General features: G+C 41.8%; 1 protein-coding gene across 1 annotated transcript in view; it reads right to left on the bottom strand.

The window, feature by feature from the left end:
- The window catches only part of megf11 (multiple EGF-like-domains 11), a 70,025-nt gene that overhangs the window by 2,406 nt on the left and 45,760 nt on the right, over window positions 1–21,859 (bottom strand). Inside the window, exons 8-24 of the mRNA XM_030731065.1 lie at window positions 21,281–21,527; window positions 21,021–21,141; window positions 20,508–20,644; window positions 17,150–17,362; window positions 16,496–16,670; window positions 11,756–11,876; window positions 9,849–10,012; window positions 9,608–9,710; window positions 6,608–6,754; window positions 5,153–5,287; window positions 3,030–3,158; window positions 2,309–2,437; window positions 1,545–1,673; window positions 1,279–1,407; window positions 943–1,179; window positions 628–797; window positions 464–527 (exon numbers count right to left, since the gene is read on the bottom strand). Coding sequence (XP_030586925.1) covers window positions 464–527; window positions 628–797; window positions 943–1,179; window positions 1,279–1,407; window positions 1,545–1,673; window positions 2,309–2,437; window positions 3,030–3,158; window positions 5,153–5,287; window positions 6,608–6,754; window positions 9,608–9,710; window positions 9,849–10,012; window positions 11,756–11,876; window positions 16,496–16,670; window positions 17,150–17,362; window positions 20,508–20,644; window positions 21,021–21,141; window positions 21,281–21,527 — 2,550 coding nt within the window. The remainder of the gene's footprint in view (window positions 1–463; window positions 528–627; window positions 798–942; window positions 1,180–1,278; window positions 1,408–1,544; window positions 1,674–2,308; window positions 2,438–3,029; window positions 3,159–5,152; window positions 5,288–6,607; window positions 6,755–9,607; window positions 9,711–9,848; window positions 10,013–11,755; window positions 11,877–16,495; window positions 16,671–17,149; window positions 17,363–20,507; window positions 20,645–21,020; window positions 21,142–21,280; window positions 21,528–21,859) is intronic.

Raw genomic sequence — 21,859 nt, 5'->3', positions numbered from 1 at the left:
AATGATTACCTGACAATTATTATTAACACAAAAAACCCACTTTGATGTGCTTACAACTACACTATAACATGTTATAAACCATTTATGAAATGCTAAAAACGCTCCTTTAAAACGTCACACTTAATTTTCTATCGTTCACAGGCTAGGAGTGCAGTGTTTGACCCATTGTAAGTCTTCATAGAAAAATGTGCCACGAGGGGGAAGTGAAAGAGGACTAATGAGCTCACAGTGACCCCTATTCATCTTTGCACCACTGCTTTCTCTGCATATCTTATCAAAATCAGAGCAAAGGTTATGTCTAACAAGAGACCCCTGGTTCATCTTCATTCACAGCAGGTTAGCGCCAATAAAGGGTGTGTACGAACGACACGTGCGTGGTTGCCCTTGGATTTCCAGTTCTGTAAGATCCAAATTCAGGATATATGACATGTGATGTAATAAGAGAGAGGAGAGGAAAACTGACCCAGGTCGTTGAGGTTGCAGTAGGCCCTCCATTCAGATCCATTTCTGCTTTTCAGGGTGTTTGACTGTGAAAACCAAAACACAATACACTGTTGATTTTGTACTGTAGCATGTAATTTCGAAATTGCAGTACATTTTGTGGGAGCACATGGTGGGTGTTCATACTTTGAGGGTCAGAGTGCCATCCAAGTTGCTGGAAATGGTTGAGACAACGTTACACTGAGCCACAGTGTGGTAACTAGGGTTAGAGAAGCACTGGCCACTGCTACTGCTGCTGTTCTGGCTCTGACTGATCTCAGGAGCACTGGTCCTCATCGCTACAGTACTGCCACACTCTGATGGTTTAATGATAGGGACGTTTAAAAGCAAAATTATACAATTTTTTAATTTTTACCATTTTAGCGATGTTGCATGGGGTATAAGCAGTTTGTTATATATTGTAACTGATAGAAAAGTGCAGATGTAAGAGTAGACTTTTACCAGAGAGAGAGTAGTCAGTGTTGGTAATGTGCATTGCCTGTGTATAGGATACACTTGGCTGGATCTCATGCCCCTTGTCCCTCTGCCTCTGCCTGTACCACACAAACAGACTCAGCATGGCCATGATGATGAGGAGGAGAAAGATGATGCCCATGACAGCCCCTGCGGACTGGCGCTCTGAGCCTCGTGCTGGACTGATCTTCGTGTATGGATTCAGCTCCTCCATCATCAGAGCTGCTATAGAGAAAGCACAGAAAGTGGGTCATTTAAAACCATGTGTACACATCTGTGTTTGAGCGATAACAACCCGCCTCGGCCATCTCAATCACCTCTCACCTTGATCGCAACGGATGCCTTTATAGCCAGGGCTGCAGTAGCATGTTCCAGTCACATAGTCACAGGTAGCATTGTTCTGGCACTCACACAGCTGCTGGCAACCATATCCAAATGTACCAGGGGGACACTCTGCATGACAGAGAGGCACATTATTACACCCATCAAAATTAAAGCACTTAGAGAGTGGGAGCCAAACTGTTTATAGAACTCATACTCATCTACAGGGTAATTTTGCTCAGAGCTAAAATGCGTTGTGCCTACTCAACTCTGCTCGCAGCTCGTCCCAATGAAGCCTGTTCGGCAAGCACACTGGCCAGATATGTGGTCGCAGTCTGCGCCGTTTTGGCAGCGACAGACTTCGGAGCAGTCCCTGCCGTAGAACCCTGAAGGACAGCCTGGGACAGAGATGTATAAAATGTTGGGGTGGGAGGAGTGGAGAAAACAAAGAGAAAGGAAGACAACACAGAGAGTCAAGGTCAAATCGAAAAGGAACAGGAAAATCAATATCATTCAATGTCTCTGCTGCATACTCAATAAGGGACAATGTGAATGGATTGAAATGAAACATTTCCTGCTTCTGCAGAAAAAAGCCGTTATGCTGTCAACATAACCTAGAGGTGGAAATAAAGAAGAAGGCAACTGGAAATAGTAAGAATCTATATGAGAGAAAAGAGGGAAAAACAAATGTCATTTTCATGCACAGTAGCAGGAGCACCACACTGCAAACAATACTGAATAAACCCTCGAGGTGATAGATAATGGAAATTCAAATTAGTGGACTGATATTGATGATCTGCTCTATCCCTGGGTAAATGACTGGGATGCATTATGAACATTAATGAAATGACCATTAGTTCTATTCTGTTGTCTCTTGCTCTCTCCTAAAAATATTAAATAAGTAAATAAAAACATCCAGTTTCCTTGTAATCTGAAAAAAAATGCATTGTTTCCTACGCGCCATCTGCTGCAGTTCTATTGCACTGCCAGTAGATGACACTGTGTGTCTACTAACTAGATAGGAGACACTCACGCTGTGTGCAGTAGAGACCGGTCCAGCCGGGGCTGCACCTGCACTCTCCATCATAGGCACTGCACTGGGCTCCATTGTGACAGTTACACGAGTTGAGACAATCAGGGCCCCAGTGCCCAGAGGGACAGGCTGCAGATGCCAGAGACACAAGCTCATGGTCACACGCTCTCCCTTACATACACCGTGTCCTAGGCATGCATACATGAATGATATAACACATATGTTTGAGGACATTCTCCACACATTCATACAATATGCTAAACAGTATACATCCAAAAGAAAATCCAGTTTTATCATCACCCTCCACAAGCCCATACTTTGTAGCTTGCTATAAGAACAGACATAGTTGCCAGGTGAGTACTTATAGAGGATCACCTGCCAGATGATCAGTTACTTTTACTTTAATAGTTAATGCAAATAAAAAAAACACACACACATCAATTTCCCAATGCCATGGTTGCTCAAAGTTTTGCTAATGATCTTTGGCCTAAAGTGCTGTAAATCAAAGAGCATAATGTATTACAACAATCATTTAAGCAAGCTGTGTGTTTTACATCAGCTGGGGCTGCGGGTAGTTCTCTCAGTGTGTGTGTGTCATGAAGATGATTAATGTGGATGAAGGTAAGGGTGAGAAAGAAATTAGAAGTGGAGACAGACAATGAGAGTGGGAAAAGTGGGAAAATGAGCAAATTACACACTGGATAGAGGAAGGAAGCCATACCCTGAGAGCAGTCCTCTCCTATCCAGCCAGGGAAACACTGGCAGGAGCCATCGATGGGGTTGCAGGTGCCGTTATTGGTGCAGAGGCAGATTTCGGCACAAGCCCTCCCGTACCTGCCGCTTGGACAGACTGCAGGACAGAAAAAAAAAACACAACACTTTACAAAAAACAAAACAAACAAACAAACAAAAAAACCTTTTCTGTATTAAGACTAGGAAAACCCATTAACACTATGACATTATACTTAGGCACATTACTGTGAACACATTTATGCAAACACACTTATTTTGTGAAAGCTTGTGAAAACATATTCCTCTAATGGATGATATTCTTTAATTTGAGTGGACATGAAGTGATCTGCTTAGACAAAAGGAGGAGTCAATCACTGCCTCCTGTGGTACAACTGCCCTATTTCCACTGAGTAGAGCGGAATGAGTGATGTGCCAAAGAATTAAAATAGACCATGTACACAGACCACTGTATACATTTTTTATGAAATTAATATTTCAATGAACTCAGGCACTCTTCAATAAGAAATATCATTTCCAGTGAAGCCTCTATTGTGTTTCCTTGTCGAACCATGGGACAAATTGAACCAAGGTGTATCTAACTATCAGATCAGGGAGCTGCAGTGCCAGCAGACGCAATAAATGTCTCACATAAAAGAATAGCCACCGTTAGAAATATCTGATAAGGTGGCAGGCTGTGAAAGAGATGGGTCTGACTCATTATCATGGGGGGTGACTTTAATGATTACATTTCAACTGGTTTTTCCCTCTTCTTGAGAGCTCTTTCAACCTCTTTCAAGCAGGTTGTCATTAAGCCATGAGGTTGGCTCCCCCATACTGTTGCTTCCGGGGATTCAAGCCTCAACTCACTGGGAGAGCTTCATTAGGCTGGGACTTTGTGTGCTGGACAGAGGACAAGTGAGGACACAATGGGGCTCAACAAGAGGATAATGTGCATGATGATGGCTACCTTCGTCCCTCGTCGCCTAACGCTCGTTCACCAGTAATTATAGTTCAGACAAATTAGGACCCGTTCTCCTTTTTACTTTTCTCTCTTCCTTCAGCTAAGCTATTAAACTTTTATTTGTAAGACATTGCTTAAAGCCATGAAAGAGAATTCAAAAATTCCCCATTGCCTTTCTGTAATTTATTAAAAAAATGGTAAATTATTAGAGGAAAGAATCTACAGTACATTTGTGTGAAGGTATCTTTTCTCAACAGAGCGGAGAACATTTTTAATGCACTTCACTGACAATGTGGAACCATCAACAAGACAAATACAATAGCTTTGGTCACAAATGAGCTGAGATTAACATGTAGTTCAACAAGTGAGGAAACAACATACACATAATCTACCCTCAATCTCTTTACAGGTTTCCAAATGAATGTTCTCTTTGTAACACCTTTATGATGCTGTCATCACTCTACATGGTGATTAAAAATATTCTAAGACTTAGCTGTTGCTTTTAAAACATAAAAAAAAAAAAATGCAAATTCAATCGCACCTCTGGCTAAAATAAGTAGTGGCAATGAACCAAGGTGTTCACACAATATCTTCAGTAAAATCACAAAAGAAAAGTTGCCTGGAAAATAAGTTTAACAATAGAAACAGGTGTGCATGTGCATTTTTTTCTTTGCATATTCATAAAAAGCTATTTACATACAGCTCCCTGTGCAGAATTAAGCAGAGGGACAGCAAAATTTGCTTAAAATAAGCTTTGTCTAAAAATGTGCCTCTTAGCAATTTTCAGTCCTCTGTTGAAGGCTGTTGTTTTTTTTGTTTTTTTTTGGCTTGGGACACATTAATATTAGTCATATTTTAAAATTTCAAGGCTAAGATGCCAGTGGGAGAGGCAGCAGGTCATCTTATTAGCACCAGTGTGCAAAGCAAGGACTTAAAATATACAAGCAAAACTTTTACTCTGACATTTTCGCCTTTGTTTCGTGATCAGTATTTCTCCCTTACAGATTTTTGTGTTTTATTTGAAGGCTTTTTCAAAGAAAAAACTTGTGTTTTTTGTAGAAAAAAAATGACACCTTCACAGTGAATGAATTTCACCGCACGTGAAAGAGCAGGATAAAGGTCATAAGGACATACTGTGGAAGGATACTTGCCTTGGTTGCACAGTGAGCCAGTAAAGCCAGACAGGCACTCACAGTGGCCCGTGACATGATGGCACGGCCCGGTGCTGTGCACACACTGTGGACACGACTGGCTGCAGCGGTGCCCGTAGAACCCCGGAGAGCAGACTGTAGGCAGCAGAGTGTGGCAGGAGAGGACAGAGAATCAGTCACCAGTGTTGGATGAAACAAGAGGTATATAATAATGAAACAAAGCATGGCAAGAGTGATCAAGGGAGAGCAGAAAAATCAAGGCTGGAAGAATTAAAGCAGAAAAGACAAGGAGCGACAGCAAAGGGAAGGGAAAAGTATAAAAGTCAGTCTCTATTGTAATCATTGCCATTTTATCTGCAGCCAGAGACAGAACAGTAAACGAGTTAAGAGAACAGTGAAAGTCTGTTTTATGTCGAGGCATGAGAGCAGCTTGATGATCTCTATATGTCAGGAGACGCGCGACTGTGTTAATAATGCAAATTTCATTGATAGAATGAGAACCAAGAGATATATATGTAAAAGGTGGTATAAAAGTTATTATATAACGCTTTATCTAAAGATTGTGCAACCATTACAAGTAGCTGCAATTTATATTAAAAAACACATTTTCATTTGAGCACTATCCTTCCTAAGAGAGCGTCAGGAATAGCTACACTATTTTCACAGCCAATAATTTGGAGAAAACTGTCAGGGGACAACTGGGTATTTCCAAAATAGAAACCTTTTAGAAACTGACAAAACAGCCTCAGTTGTAGTCTGACAAACTTGCAATGTTAAGTTTACCCAATGGATTTTATTTTAAGCACCAGGTGTAGTGCATTTTTATCAGCCTCTGGAGAAGCATGTAATTCTTCAGTTAATGTTTCAATGCGGAAAAAAAGAGAGAGTAAAACTGCAGTTATGAGGTTTCCACCTGACGAGTAAATTACCTGTGTAAATATTGAGTTTGGAGGAGTAACCATTTCCCCTCTCTGTCTCTCTCTCACACACAGCGTGTTTAAGTCTCTCCACTCAAATTGATGTTTACAGGTTTGAGACAGTGAATTCACTCCCAATCAGTGAGTTCATCACTTGAGAGCGCCTTCAGACAGACCCCATTCAGAAACCAGAGCTAGCACTCCCAGTGAGCATGCCCTCTGATGAGCCTCAGGCGAGGACTGTGAGTCTCCCACTGCGAGGTGGTTGTTGAGGATGGTGCAGGGGGGCTGAGGAGTGTGTGTGTGTGCGTGTTTATGTGTCTGGGGGAATGCCGTTGGGGGGAAGACACTGTGATTACATGATAGCTGTGATGAAGGGTTTACACTCAAGCAGTTATGTCCGACAACAATTCTTCAAAGATCAAACAAGGTCAGTACTGTGAGGGAGTTTGCAAGTGTGCTGGTCTCAGTGTAACAGAGTCATTTCCTAAGGGTTTAGATAAAGAGAAGTTGCTTTGAGAAAGAGAAGGAGGCTCACTTCTTTTGCAGGATGTCCCTCTGAATCCAGGTGCACACACACATGTGCCATCCTCAGGAGAGCAAGATCCTCCATTTTGACAGGAGCAGCTGACTGAACAGTTGGGTCCCCAGAAGCCTTGTGGGCACACATTATCACAGTGGATTCCTGCAGACATGTTACCAAATCTTCAGTGAATGCATACTAAGAAGGCAAAAAACTGGTAGGCTGATAAATTCTAAACAGCGTGCCATCTGTAAAAACACATCATTAAAGGGCAGGATTCACAATGCTTGATCATTGCACATCTTTGCAGGGTTATTAAACTAACATGGATCAGTGACTGATTTTAGTTCTGAATAAAGATGCTGCAGTTTGGAGTATTTTTTTTTTTATTTCAGCCCATCTTTCACACTTTGCTTCTCCTCTCCAAATGTATTTTATTTTTGATCTGACTGGAGCTCCTTGCCAGTGCACTGTGTTGATTAACAGGGTTGGGTCTCAAGAGAGGCCAAGCTTGTCTCCCATTCTCTTTCAGCAGAGCCAGGCTAGTGCATAGAGCTGAAGGAAAGTACTCAGACCAGAGTCTGGAAGTGTCACAGTGTTGTTGTTTTTTTCGTGTGTGTGTGTGTGTGTGTGTGTGTGTGTGCGTGTAGCTTCAACCAGCAAATGCAAAACACTGCATCCATACAGGGCTCTCACTATGAATGCATTAGCACACCCATCAGAGCGCCATGTTTTACTTCAGCCATGTTTTCAAAAACACGGAAAAAAGAGAAAAATCATGTGCTGTTCTACATACGGGTTTAGAAAAAATGTGGTGTATCCCTACAATTGCACATCCACACACGTAGTGTCACACACTCACACAAATGCATGCAAACTCTGCAACCTTTCAAGCTTCAGCCCTTAGTTCGAAGCCTCATTTGAAATTTCCTTTGAGTGAGAATATCTGAGAATGGTGTGGCAATTAAAGCGGCATTAGTGCAGTACCTTTGAATTAAACCTGGACTAAACTCTAGGGACTACTGTTATACAGTAACCATGATACCTTAGGTGTGTATAGGACAGGAAATGTTAAGTCTGATGAGTGGGGGGCTGGATGGGTATGGGGTTTATAGTCGTAGTGATTAAGTCAGAAACCATGCCATGGACATTAAAAGGAGGGCAAGGCTTGTGCAAGTGTGTTTGAGGTTCTGCTAGGCCAGGCAGAAAAAACAGTAGCTGCCTTTACTGTCAGAAAATGAATGCAGACAGAGCATCGCATTTTTCAGTCTAATGGTGACAAACAGAGGGGCTTTGGGTGCCTAGTGAGGGAGAAGAAGAAAGAGTGAAAGGAGCCAGAACTGAAGTCTCTTCAAAGGGGGCTTTTCGCTGAGAAGTGCCAGAGGTCCCACTATCCAATTTGTACAGTGAGCACAGCGAAGCAAACCTCTCTCTCCCTTTTTAACTCTCTCTCCTGGTGCATGTAAACACACATCACATTACCTGCTTCATAAAATGGACCAGAATCTCTTCAGAAATAAAAGGCAAAGCCCTATTTAACATGGCCTAGCGCGATGCCCCTGCATCAAGTGTCTAGTCAGAGAACTCTTTTAAATCTTTGCTGGCTGATGTCAGGCCCACGACAGTTCAGTAACAATTCGGTGGGTCACAATCGGCCTAGCCACTTAAGTGCGCACACTCTTAGAGTCAAGCTTCTTGACAATTTAGGCAAGCCTCACAATAAAGCCAACACCAAGCTGACAGCAAAGTAGAATGAAATACCAACTCTGGCACACTCAGTGATATGACAGTGTTTACAAAAATAGCTGTAAATAGACACTTCATTCCATCCCTGACATAGTCCTGTGACGAATCCCACATAGCCCTCTCTCTAGGTGCTGCTTCTTTCAGAGAGACCGCTGTCAAGCCTGTACAATTTAAGTGTGTGTGTGTGTGTGTGTGTGTGTGTGTGTGTGTGTGTGTGTGTGTGTGTGTTTGTCCGACCCACTGGGCTGCACGCTGCCCCCAGCTCTGCACCCTGGTGACTCAATTAAGGCTGACAGATGGTCCCGACCTGTGCGGGATTCAGAGCATGAGAGGCTCGTTTTGCCGGCTCCGTTCTTGCAGATAATAAAACCCACATTGTTTCCCAGAATAAATGCCCGAAGCTCGGGAGGCTGAATGGAGTGGGCTGCTGAGAGCTCACAGGCTTGACCTTTCCTGCTGAATCTTTTTCCCTCCCGGACTGCACCTCTCTGCCCAAGCTCAGAGACCAGGTCCTTTGCTAGCCCCCTGTATTTGACATTCAGATGCGACGCTTCATTTTTGAGCATAATGACTCTCACCCTTGCTGTGACATTCATACTTTCCAACCTCCAGCTTTTTCCCTGTAAGCAAATGGTCTAATGACAAGAAACAGAGAGCGAACATATGGACATGCGAAAAAAAAAAGTATTTGCATCTAGAGGGCATCAGATTCCAGTAGAGAGCCTATGATACCAAAGAAAGAGGGGTAAATGCAGCAGTTGGTTTAATCAGATTTCACAATAAAATGCAAGCTCAAATAATAAACACAACCAAAAATAACAATATCATAAGACATGTACAAAAATCGTGAGAGCAATCTGGGTCAATTATTTGATTCAGTTTGCAAATATTTATCTGATGATTCAGTTTGGTCCTTGTGTGTAAGCAGCAGCACATAATATAAGCATGATTGCATACCAGCTTCCAGCGTGCCAGCCAAGAGAATTAATTTAGAGCTCAGTTCTCAACATCTCTCATTCAGCTATGCCACCGGCGCAGTGGCAAAACAAATTGAACATTTAATTAACAAAACACTGTGTAGACATTCTGTAAACATACTGTACAGCACAAGCCATGAATGCTGCAGCATATTTTCTTGTTATGGTAAATAAGTGTGTCTGACTAGCATCTAATGTCTTTGATTTTCAGCTAATGAAGATAACTACTGAAGACACGCTGTTTCTGTTCCTAAAGACAGCCTACTCTGATTTTTGAAAAAGGAGTACTAACCTGTCCAGCCAGGGTAGCAGCGGCAGTAGCCACTCACTGGGTCACAGCCATCGGCATGGCTACAATCACAGCGCTCACGACACTCCAACCCATAGGTACCATCCTGACAATGATTAAAAAGAAAAAAAGCTTAATATTACTGTTTTAAAATACTGCACAATGACTCACTTAAACTTGCACAGAGATCCAAAAGATTCAGCTGGATCTGCACATCAATCTCTCAGTAAGAAGACAAACTTACAGGGCAGGACTCGTCACAGTGCTCTCCTCTCCAACCAGGAGAGCAAGTACAGGTGCCATCTATAGGATCGCATGCAGCTCCATTGCTACATAAGCATGTCTGATTACAGCCCAGACCCCAGGTGCCACTGGAACAGAGGATGGAGCAGTCCACACCCTGCCAACCTCGAGTAACAGCGAAAAGAAATCAAACTGTAAAAATTTATATAAGAAAATCTACATAGAGTCAGTTGCTTTAGATTACAATATTAAACAATTTGACGAGCCAAATAATGGTCAACTATTGCTTCTAACCTTATATGTGAGTGCTAAAGATTGACTTAAATAAAGGTGATATGCCGTTCTGAGAGGCATCTACTCAACATGTACAGGATAGTTTGGCCCAAAACATTAAACAGACTTCACTGTCAGCAGTCAGCTGACAGTCATTAACCCACAAGTTCGCACCTGTGTGTCAGAGTGAAAGGTCTCCAGGATAATTTACCCAGCTGGTACTAATGACTGTATTTACAGTACAGCTGGGACACATGCCTGGAACATTTGTTTTATTATTTTCATCTTTCATCGAGGTCATTCAAATAATACAATCTCAGAAAGGAAAATATTTTTTATAAGAGATGGATTTGTTATTATGAATTTGATATCAATCATATATTTATGCACTGCAAAAGTCTCGAGCCACCCCTCATTTCTTTATAGTTTACTTCCGAGGAGCCGGACTTTTTAAAGTGGTCTTGAGCAATAGTTCTTTGGGCTTTCCGAAGGTCTTTGAAAGTTTTTCTTTAAACTTTGGCTGCTTTTTCACCCCTTTTCAGTGCAGTCCTCGCACCTGACCATTTTCAGAGGAATATACTAGCTTTAGGTACTTTATTAGCAGTCTGTCACAAAACACATAACTTGTTCCCATTTCTTTAGTTGAATCTATGACAAATTACAAAGATAACACAGTTTGACAGGCATAAAATAGTATTTTTGCACCAGCAAGGTGACTCCCAAAGAGCTACTGTCTGATAACTTGGGTTAGGAAAGAAAGACAACAGTGAGTGTCTACAGCCATCTGTAAAACACGGTGGAAGCTCTGTCATGGTTTGAGGCTGCATTTCAGTCACTGGTGTTGGGAATATTGTCAAAACTGATGGCATTATCAACAGAAAAGTACCATCAGATTTTGATACACCATGCAATACCATCTGGAAATCGTCTGATTGGCAACAGCTTTATTTTTCAGCATGACAATGATCCCAAACACACTGCCAGTGCAGTAAAAGCGTACCTGGATAGAAAAACACACAATGGAACACGATCAGCCATGGACTGGCCGTCCCAGAGCCTGAACATTAGCATTACTGAAGCAGTGTGGGATCATCGTGATAGAGAACAGAACAAGCACACTAACATCCAAAGAAGAGCTTTGTCCTTCAAGAAGCCTGGAGAACTAGTTCTGAAGGCTGGCTTAAAGAATAAAGTTCATCATACCAAATATTGTCTTTCAAGCTTGTTAGTATCTTACAAAAACTTTTTTTTTTTCTGAATATACTGTATTTCCAAGTATGATTGCACATTTTAATAAAATTGCTGCAACTATTTCCCATTTTCCTAGTGAAATATAAGGAAACGAGGGGTGGCACAAGATTTTTGCACAACATTAGAGTTACGACACTGTGTTGGCACTAAATTCTGCCTTAAGAAAATAAGAACAGCTTATCTCACGTGTTATTCCTTACACTGAAAAATGGACATAGATTAAATGAAGTGTGTAGAGGAAAACAACCAAATGCAGTAGGATTTAGTCTATATAAATTTATGTGTACAAATGTTCATCCATCTTTTCAAGCACAGCCAGTACGGCATATCTTATAATATAGAGGACTTGCTCTGAACTGCTGTTATGAGTCAGGTATTCTTTACCTTCCTTGCAGATGCAGGAGCCATCAACAGGAGAGCAGGATGCGTGATTATGGCAGGAGCAGGTGGACAAACAACTAGGTCCATACAGACCAGGGGGACAGACTGTGGTGCAGTCCTCACCCTGTGGAAGAAATGATGCAAAGTCATGCAGCAAACATGGCCATAAACGCTGACTGTGGCAGATTGAAAATAGGAATAAAACAGTCTGAAAAGATGTGGACAGAAACACTGGGAAGGTTGACTCCACTTCTCTATATAGCTTACTAAGCTGTTTACTTAAACAAGTCACATTGTGTCTTCATAGAGACTGCAAAATTGAATGGATTTAAGAAAGCAACTGAAGTTCAAAGGGAAGGACCACACTTGATCAGCCCAAGCCATCTCTTCTTAACTTCCAATTATGCACTCTATATATTCTGACAGCACCTGCTCTGAGCCATGCTTTGCCTTTTGCAACCCCATTTCACCCCATCTCTCAACTTCTCTCTTCATCTCTGTCTCCCATTAGATTCCCTTTTTTCAGCGGAGATGCAGGCAGGACTCCAAAATTTGGGAATCCAGACTCTTCACCCCTTCTCCAACCAAGCAATGTCTAATTCTGCACTCCTATCTAATCATTTTCACCCTATTAGTACAATCATTTGAGTAAATAAACTTGAGCCACATTAAGTTACTGCCTTGTGAAATGACTTGCGGAAGATGTATTTGTTAAGCTGTACTCTACAAGAGTTTTCAAAGTCTGACACTGTGGACCCCAGCTCGAACTGAAATGAAATAAAAATATGCTTATAAGTTTCAAGTTGCTGTTTACAATTTTCCCAGGGAGTGGATTACACTGACACCTGGAGTTCTTCTGTGAGATCTGATTTATGGATGATGAGACTGTCAAGAATTGTGAGCCAAAGTAAATTAAAAAAAATATGTAAGATGCCCGTGTGTTCAAATGGCTCACAGACAAAGAAATGGGATATTTGATGCAAAGTATTAGAGTTCTTTCATTACCTCCATGAGCCACTGCTGCAGCTCCAACTTTACCAGTTTACTGAGCAAGCCAAACTAGCAAACTACAGCAACTAAAAATGGCAACTTTTAAGATACTCACAATGTGTCCTTTGGCACTGGTGCCCTTGACACACTGTCAGCCGCAATATCGGGCTAAGAGAGATAATGGTCCTTTTTTAATGAGCGAAAAAGTCTGAATTAGGAGATTGAGGCTTGCTTTAAAACATGCACCTTGCCCACATTAACCCTGGTCATAAATGTGTCGCCAAAGGGTCCTTTACAAGTTTCCCTGTGATCATTTGGGAGTAAGGCCCATCTCATTATTGCCATTACTCTGTGCGTCACGGCACTGACAGCAAAGAACACACTGTGTGCGTCTGTGAGACATCAGTGGTCTTCTCAGCATTTGGCACCCTGGGAATAAAATAGGACTGAATCTGAAGTATATTGTGAAACTTACGGTGAAAACATCATATGTACCTTACAGCACATGGCTGTCTACACCCTCATCAGACCAGATATTCAGCCAAAGCCGAACTAGGGAGAAACAGGGGGAAAAGCCAAGCAAATGAATTCCATGGTGAAATGGATGGACAGGATCCCACAGGCATCATGTATAGACCAACTCTCTCACTAATATATTATAGCAAAGACTGGCAGCCACACTGGCACAACATTTTAGTGTTGTTGCATTAAAATTAAGTATCCGGTAAAGGACATGAAGTACACCGTCTCTGTCCTTTGCATCCTGCTGTCATTAGAATTTCTCTGCTTTAAAGGCTGAGCACAGCCCACCTTCACCACTCTTGTCCCTCCCTCAGCTAGAGATCACAGCCAGTCTATGGATGCCCACACCCTTTGTTTCAAACCCCAACTTGAGTGACAGGTGACACAATGATTTAGAGTTCCAATTAGAGGCCCAGAGGAGTCCTGAGTGGCTCTTGCTTCACTCACCAGAGAGCTGGGGGACTGCTCGCTGCTCACTGCTCTCATTATCATTTTGAACTCAGTTTAAACATGAGGCAGGAGGAGATGTGCCAGTGGACGCCAGGGGCAGAACACACATCTTAAAACATCTCTCCTCCCCGTACACCACATAAAAGCGCCTGCGTCTGCGAATGAAATTTTTATCAATCGGTTGCAATAACCTTTGTTCTGCCGCAAATGACAGCTTCAAGACTGCTAACAATAGCAGTTCAGTTACAGTTGTTAAGTGTGGCAAGAAGTTCATCTGGCCGGGAGGGAGGGGGCTGGACAGTTGGGGACCGGCAGGGAGGTTTGGTCTTTCTTTCAGAGCACAGGCAATTTGCTGGTGACTGGACTCATGGATAAAACGTCATACAGCCACAAATGACCACATGGATTTTGTTGCCTCCATGGCTGCATCGAATTCCACTTGGTTTCCCCCTCACAGCGCGGACACCAGTGGTTGGTCTGTTCTCAAGTGGGGAAAGGCAGCTCTCTCATTAGTCGACTGATTCATATTCCTTCTGAGCTGGAAAGGATAGAAGTCTGGATGTGGAGAATCATTATTAATACACGGGCTGTCAGTCCATTGCATAGAAGCAGCAGGACCTTACATAACTGCACAGCCGATGGAAGCAGTAACTGGACCTGAGCTCCTGAGAGTCAGCCAGGTCGTCCTTGGCCAAAGCACTAAATTCATACCTATTAGTATCTTAATGTAATTGGAGTGCATTTTTTTCCAGAAAGCCACTAGCTGACACAACATTGATCAGGCTGGTACCCTTCGAGACTAGATGCAAATGGCACCACTAATTACCAATCATTCTCACTCCTTAACAGTTCATCTAACTGCTGGGTGAGTGAGTGCAGTTTAAAATTCATGCAGCATGGCTGAAAATGAACCTCTGAACCTTCTGATGAGGAGAGAAATCCCTGAGAGATAGGAAAATTGTTTTCACCACCTACAAAGGCAGACCGGAATCCATTTCTAATGCATTCATATTTCAGATAAAGTGGTACCAACTCAGAATCTGTAGGAAAAAAAATTTTTTACTGAGTCTACATGCAGCAGATTGCAAGGGACAATGCCTGAATAGGTAACATGTAATCACTTTGTCCCAGTCAAAAAGAGCATGTCCAATTACTAGAGCTAAATCAAGCGTGCAGGTGCTCAGTCTGCTCCAACACTTTGCTTGGTTTGCCCCCCGATGGGACTCCAGAACAAAGATGCAGTGGGGAGGCTTAGTCTTATCAGCCGTCCCCCGGGGACATGACTTCAGTTGCAATCATAGCCGCAACACCATCATCAACCACATTTAAAAACCTCCATGTGATAATAACCATGTGTGATGCATGTGACACAATTACAGGTAGCAGCTACACAGCTCCCCTTTTGTAACAAAGTGTCTGCGTTGTTTGCACAGCAGCAGCTTTGTTAAAAGTGCAAAAAAAAAGAAAAACCCTCCACACACACTCAAACACACCAATCCTCCATATGAGGTGTGTCTGCTCCCATCTGACTGCCTCCTTTTCTTTCCAGCTCCTGCCCTCTAGGTCTATTTAATGGATCTGGCAGTCCTTCCCAGCAGCCGCCAAAGAGAACAGGTGGAGCAAATTAAGACACAGTCTGCGGCCCTGCTCGGTAGCTCAATTCACCACAGTGGCCTGCTGTAAGACATAGGCAATTTCCACCGAAATGTAATGTTGGCAGAAATGTACCCTTGCAGTCTCTGTTGCTCTCTAACTTCAGATTGCAAGACAAGAAATACAATAGGGAAACTGACTGAAGTTACCCAACTAATTTGACAGTTGTAAAAGGGGACAATATGGCTGCACGAAAATGACAAAAACAAAAACATATATGGGTCAAAGATTCAATTTTCTCACAATTGGGCCAGGAGTACAGCTCTAAGCACGCGCTCCTCTGATGCTACAAGTCAACACATATAGACTGTATTTGTAAAACACACACGACCCATTATTAATGTCTGCACAGGGAGGTACCAGAGGATTTATTGTGATGTGGTAGAGCACATTTATAATAAGGTGATAATAAAACGTCTCACCTTCCTCTTGACTGTCTGTGTACAAAAAGCTTCTAAAGTGAAACTGGGACAACTTCCAAAAAAAATTATGACCACACTGGCACAAACACTTTACAACAACCACAAAAAAAAAGCACGAAACATAAGTCAAAGCTGCAACCTTCACAACTTACGGAGGAGAGGGATGAAACGTTTCACAGCATGTGAAATGAAAATGCAATTATTGTTTAGTAGAGCCTCAGATATTCTTCAGTATATCAAAGATTACAAGGAGTGAGGTTACAATGACAATTAACCCTTGAGCATTTCATGAGAAATTAATGTAACCAACAGCATAATTACAAGTGTATACTCTAATTATAGCTGTGGTTAAATTAAAATGGACATGCAAGTGTCAACATGGTTTAAAATATAAAGTCAAGGATTGATTTCTTTTAAGCGTTATAAATGCCTTTTATGTTTATACTTGATCACATGTTCTTTTCTCTGTTTTTTCGCTAACCTCTTTTTTTTTTTCCCTTTTCCCTGAGTACACATTAGCTGTGTTTTGGTTTACATAACATGACTATAGTGCCATCTTGGCATTTTGGCTCTTGGAACAGAGCTTTAGATCTCATGAGATCAGGTAAAGGTCAAGTTTGAAATAAAATATTTAATAAAACATTATCCTGAAAGTGGCCACTGATCTGAGTACAATAAAATAGCAGTGAGTGTACATGATGCTCACCATGAACCCAGGGGCACATATACAGGCACCAGTGACAGGATGACAGTCAGCTCCGTTGGCACAGCTGCAAGTCAGCATGCATCCCTCTCCAAAGAATCCAGGCGGACAGGTCTCATTACAGTAAAGTCCCGTCCATCCCGCAGCGCAGGTGCATTCACCAGAAAGCGGGTGGCAGCTACAACATAATGAGAAAGAAATATGGGACCATGACAGGAAGAAAAAGGGTGAGGTGAAGTTTGAGCTCTAAAAGTATCAACACTTCATTCTTGAGCAGGATCAAAGTGTGAAGTCCTCGCCAAAAGCCATTCATCCATCTATGTGTCTACGTGCGTGTTTCTGATAGATGAGGTGTCCCTTTTCTCCTTCGTTCTGTAATGACTTCTATGGCCGATGCCCAATTCTTGCCGGAATCAGAGCATTAACATTGCATTAACTATGAATGCTACTGAGAAATTATGAATGAAGCAAAGGTCGCGATTAAAAGCTAACTGGATGACATGGCTAAGAGGTGTCCAGACTTCAGAATGAGTGCTGGCATTGAGCTAAGATGAGACAAAATTGAGTTGCAGAAATCTTTATTCATATGGAGAGCCTTTGCTTCAGGGCTTGGTCAGAGTCAAGCTGTGTGTGGCCTTGCAGTGATGTCTCACTTACCTCACAGTGTTGGTGGTATTACAGGGGCAGTACTTGTCACAGATGAGACCGTATAGACCTGGGGGACAGAATCTCTCCTGGCAATTAGGACCTTTAAACCCTGTTTCGCATAGACAGGCTCCATTGATATGGTGACACTTGGCTCCATTCTGACACTCGCACTTCTGGTTACACTGCGGTCCATAGGAGCCCACGGGGCAGTCATCCTGACACCTGGAGGAAAATTACAAAGCAATGATGGTGTTTTTTAAAATGTTGCTCTGAAAAATGTCCACGGGAAAAAAATGAGTCAAGGCATGTAACATAAAATCCGAGTGTTGGATATCTTAAAGCATCTCTCCATATGTATGATAATAATGCATAAAATTTGAATTTCAACACTTGGTTCCTCAAATAAACAACAATACAGAAAATCTCAAACTTCCTTTGGCTCCATATTTTAAAATGTGCAAATTGTCTGTCTTTTCTGTCTTTCATGTTACCTTTCAGCTCTGGAAAACTATGAGTGCAGTTCAGTTAATAAAATTAATGACAGGATGTTTCAACAGTGCTCACTACAGCATTAAAAAGTCTCTACAAACTGCATATGGCCATGATTGCATGAAGGAAATGAGGTCAATTTTATATTCATTGTGGCAATATTGGTATTACAACCATTTTAGTAAAACTGAAGCATTTAATTTTGGATTCATATCTCAAAGACTGCTATTCTAGTCTCTGTCAAACGTGGGCAACATATTACTTTAACCGCTTTACTCAGCATTTTAAAGCACAACATAAACATATAAATTGCTTATAAAATTTCATATGTACTATTTCAATTGTGTTTTACTGTAGTGCCAGTCACTCTTTTAATAATAGACTCAATTTTTGTGTCTACAGAAGGTTAGTTGATACATTCATAAACACTTACAACCACATAATAGTTCATTATATTTATTAAATACACTCACCAGCCACTTTGTTAGGCAAACCTGTTCAGCTGCTCGTTAATGGAAATATCTAAATAAGCCACTCAAATGGCAGCAGCTTGGTGCATTTAGGCATGTAGACACGGCCAAAATGATCTGCTGAAGTTCAAACTGAGCATCAGAATGGGGAAGAAAGACGATTTGAGTGACTTTAAATGTGGCGTGGTTGTTGGTGCCAGATGGGCTGATTTGAATATTTCAGAAACTGCTGATCCACTGGAATCTCTAGGGTTAAGAGTATGGTCTAAAAAAAGGGAGAAAATATCCAGTGAGTGGCACTTCTCTGGCAGAAAATACCTTGATGATGTCAGAGGAGAATGACCAGACTGTTATAACCAAGCTATGCAGAGGAGCATCTCTGAATGCATGTCATGCACATGTCAAACCCTGAAGCAGGCTACAGCAGCACAAGACCACACAGGGTACCACTCCTGTCAGCTAAGAACAGAATACTGAGGCCACAATTCACTCAGGACAATAGAAGACTGGAAAAATGCTGCCTGGTCTGATGAGATTTGATTTCTAATGCTCCATTTCAGATGGTAGGGTCAAAATTTGGCATAAACAACATGAAGGCATCAATGATTCAGGCTGCTGGTGGTGTAATGGTGCAGTGGATATTTTCTTGGCACACTCTGTGCCCCTAACTACCAACTGAGCATAGTTTAAACACCACAGCCTACCTGAGTACTGCTGCTGACCATGTCCGTCCCTTTATGACCACATTGTACCCAACTTCTGATGGCTGCGTCTAGCAGAATAATGTACCACGTCGCAAAGCTCAAATCATTTCAAAATGGTTTCTTGAACATGACAATGAGTTCACGGTACTCAAAAGGCCTCCACACTCACAAGATTTCACTCCAATAGAGCACCTTTGGGATGTAGAAAAATGGGAGATTCACATCTTGGACATGCAGCTGACAAATCTGCAGCAACTGTGTGATGCTCTCACGTCAATAAGGACCAAAATCTCTGAGGAATGTTTCCAGTACCTTGTTGAATCTGTGCCATAAAGAATTAGGGCAGATCTGAAGGCAAAATGAAGTCCAAGCTGGTACTATCAAATAAAGTGGCTGATGAGTGTATTTCTATAGTGTCTTTTTGGAAAGTGCATGTAAATGTAACAGTGTTTTTTTGATCATTTTACACGATGCAAAGTTTGTTTAAGAATTTGAAAATAGGGGCCATCTTGTACTAAAATAAAGCTCTTTAGCAACAACTTCAATACATTAAATAATATGCATATATTATTAACAGTTTTCTTGCATTTCAGGGTTTTAATAATGAATGTTTACTTTGAAAATACTTTCATAAATCCGTCGTCAAATTTTAACGAGGACAGCAAGACTCTGCTGTGAGTACTTCAGTGTCTCTGCAGGGGTTAGACAAGACTCAGTGATCGTCATCGACTAAATAAAAATTGCTTACGTTTCTGTACATGAACTGGAGTAGATCAGAAAATAAATTTCTTCCTTCACTTCAATATACTGATTTAAGTATACAGTCCTGGTGGAGTTTCAGTCTCGGGAGTCTAACAAAGCCTTTACAAATAGCTCAATTACAATACAAAATGGCCAAGTTATGTTTCATGTTTAAATTACCCTAGCTTTAGTTTTATCAGAGGACAATGGTATTATTATACCAGACACACGAGGGTGGGGGGTAACACAATCTTAGATTATTCTTGGCAGTTTAATTCACCTGCCACTGACAAAATGAATGAGGGCAATTTTGCAAAATAATAAAGTAAAGGAAAGGTCTTGTAAAGGAAGTGTTTCCATCCAAGAGACAATTGCTTTAGCTGAACTAATAAACCCAGGCTGCTCTGGGCTGCTCTGGCAGGCATGGGGAACTAAAAAGATCTGTGGATTTCAATGAGACCTTAATATAAGCCCATTACTTATAATTAATGAGCAGAATCCAAACAGCATGTAGCTCATGGTGAGATCAATGGATAGGCTGGGAGTGGATGAAGATGAAGGCTGAAGACATGAAACCTTGCTGGCCAGCATGAAGTACAAGATTAATTAAACATGCAACACCCCTATTAAAAGCTTCCAATCCACCTTCAAATGGACTAATGGGCATTTATAAATGCTTATTTCTCTTGAGCATGAGAATATTCTAGGATTTCCTTTATCTTTTTAAAGAACAGCCAGGTTTGTGCCTCATTTAGAAGTCAACAAAGAGAATGGGTCAATGAGTGACTGTTAAATGTGTAACTGCATGAAACCATCCTTTTGCATTAAATACCAATATCAATAAGTCATGCCATTGTCTGACCTATTTTGAAAGTAAGAGCACAAAAGTTTGCAGAGAGCCCTTCCCTTTTTGCATAATAACTGAGCAGTCCCTTTGTCAGCCAGGTGGTGTGGCCTGCATACCTGCGTCCACTGAAGCCAGCTGCGCACTGGCACTGCCCCGTGATGTGGTCGCACATTCCACCATTACGACAGGAACAGTCTTTGCTGCAGTTGATGCCGTACTTGCCAAGAGAGCAGGGCTGGGCACAAACTGACCCCTTTGAAAACAAGCCAACACACTTAATTGATGTTTGGAAATTTCAGACCTCTTGTTAATGTTTACCTATGTGTTTGCAGATGTGTTTTATTTTCTAGGAAGCAAGTGAAACAATTACAGTCAAGAAGTAAGTTCAAAAGTGTACACTTTACTTTGGAAGATATTTTCACATATTATCTTCAGAAAGGTCAATGCAGAGTTAATTTTCACATGGAAAGTTCACAGTGGTAAACCTCCGCTCTATGAATTTTATATATTTTTTTCTTCCAGGGAGCAGAGGCTTCGGTGTTCTCATTCATTGTATTTTCTTTCCAAACTAACAACAACACTCAAATACTTTCCTCCCTCGGGCCTTTGCTTTTGCTTGTGTGACCTACCGTCCACCCAGCAGGGCAGGAACAATCTCCTGTGATGTGGTGGCACGTTCCTCCATTCTGACAGGGGCAGCGCTGTTCACATTGAGGCCCGTGACTACCAGAGGGGCAGCGCTCCCCACAGCTGTCAACACACACAAGTCAAAAGTCTCAGATAAGTAGCCTGTATTTGCCTGCAGTTCTTTGCATCAGCAAGAATGAAGAAAACACTTACATTTCTTTGTAGAATGTGCCGAGAGAGTAAATATGATACGGGTACTCACAAAGCCCCTGTGTAGCCCGGTGCGCAGATGCACTCTCCTGTCTCGTGGTTGCAGGTGGCACCATTGAGACACTGGCATGGTAACTGGCACGTCTTGCCATAATAACCGTGCTCACAGGGCTCCTCACAGCGCCATCCCTGGTACCCATCAGTGCAGACACAAGCACCTGTGATGGGGTTACACTTAGCCCCATTTTGGCACTGGCACCGATTGCTGCAGTGAGGTCCCCAGAAGTCACTCTCACAGCCTGCAGGCACAGAGACAAGTGGCATCAAACACATGCACCAGAACACCCCTGAACACATCTGAAACCATAACAATCACATAAGATCAAAAATAATGATAAAATTGCTCATTAATGATTATTTGAAATAACTGTAAAATTTCATCAGTAATAATAAATGAAGGGAAATACTCCTCTAATGAATTATGATTATCTTTCCTGTATTCCTCTAACATTCATTTTCATCAGTTCAACAAATTCAAGCTTTAAAGGTTTAATCTGTGTGTTTTTAATCTTTAGAACATGTAACAGCAAACAAATTGCTGGATTTAATCTTTTCATGCAATTAATTGAAC

Source organism: Archocentrus centrarchus, chromosome 6 (genome assembly GCF_007364275.1).
Source record: "Archocentrus centrarchus isolate MPI-CPG fArcCen1 chromosome 6, fArcCen1, whole genome shotgun sequence".
NCBI lineage: Eukaryota > Metazoa > Chordata > Actinopteri > Cichliformes > Cichlidae > Archocentrus > Archocentrus centrarchus.
The sequence above is the reverse complement of the archived record's forward strand: the minus strand, read 5'-3'. Positions and strand labels throughout refer to the sequence as shown.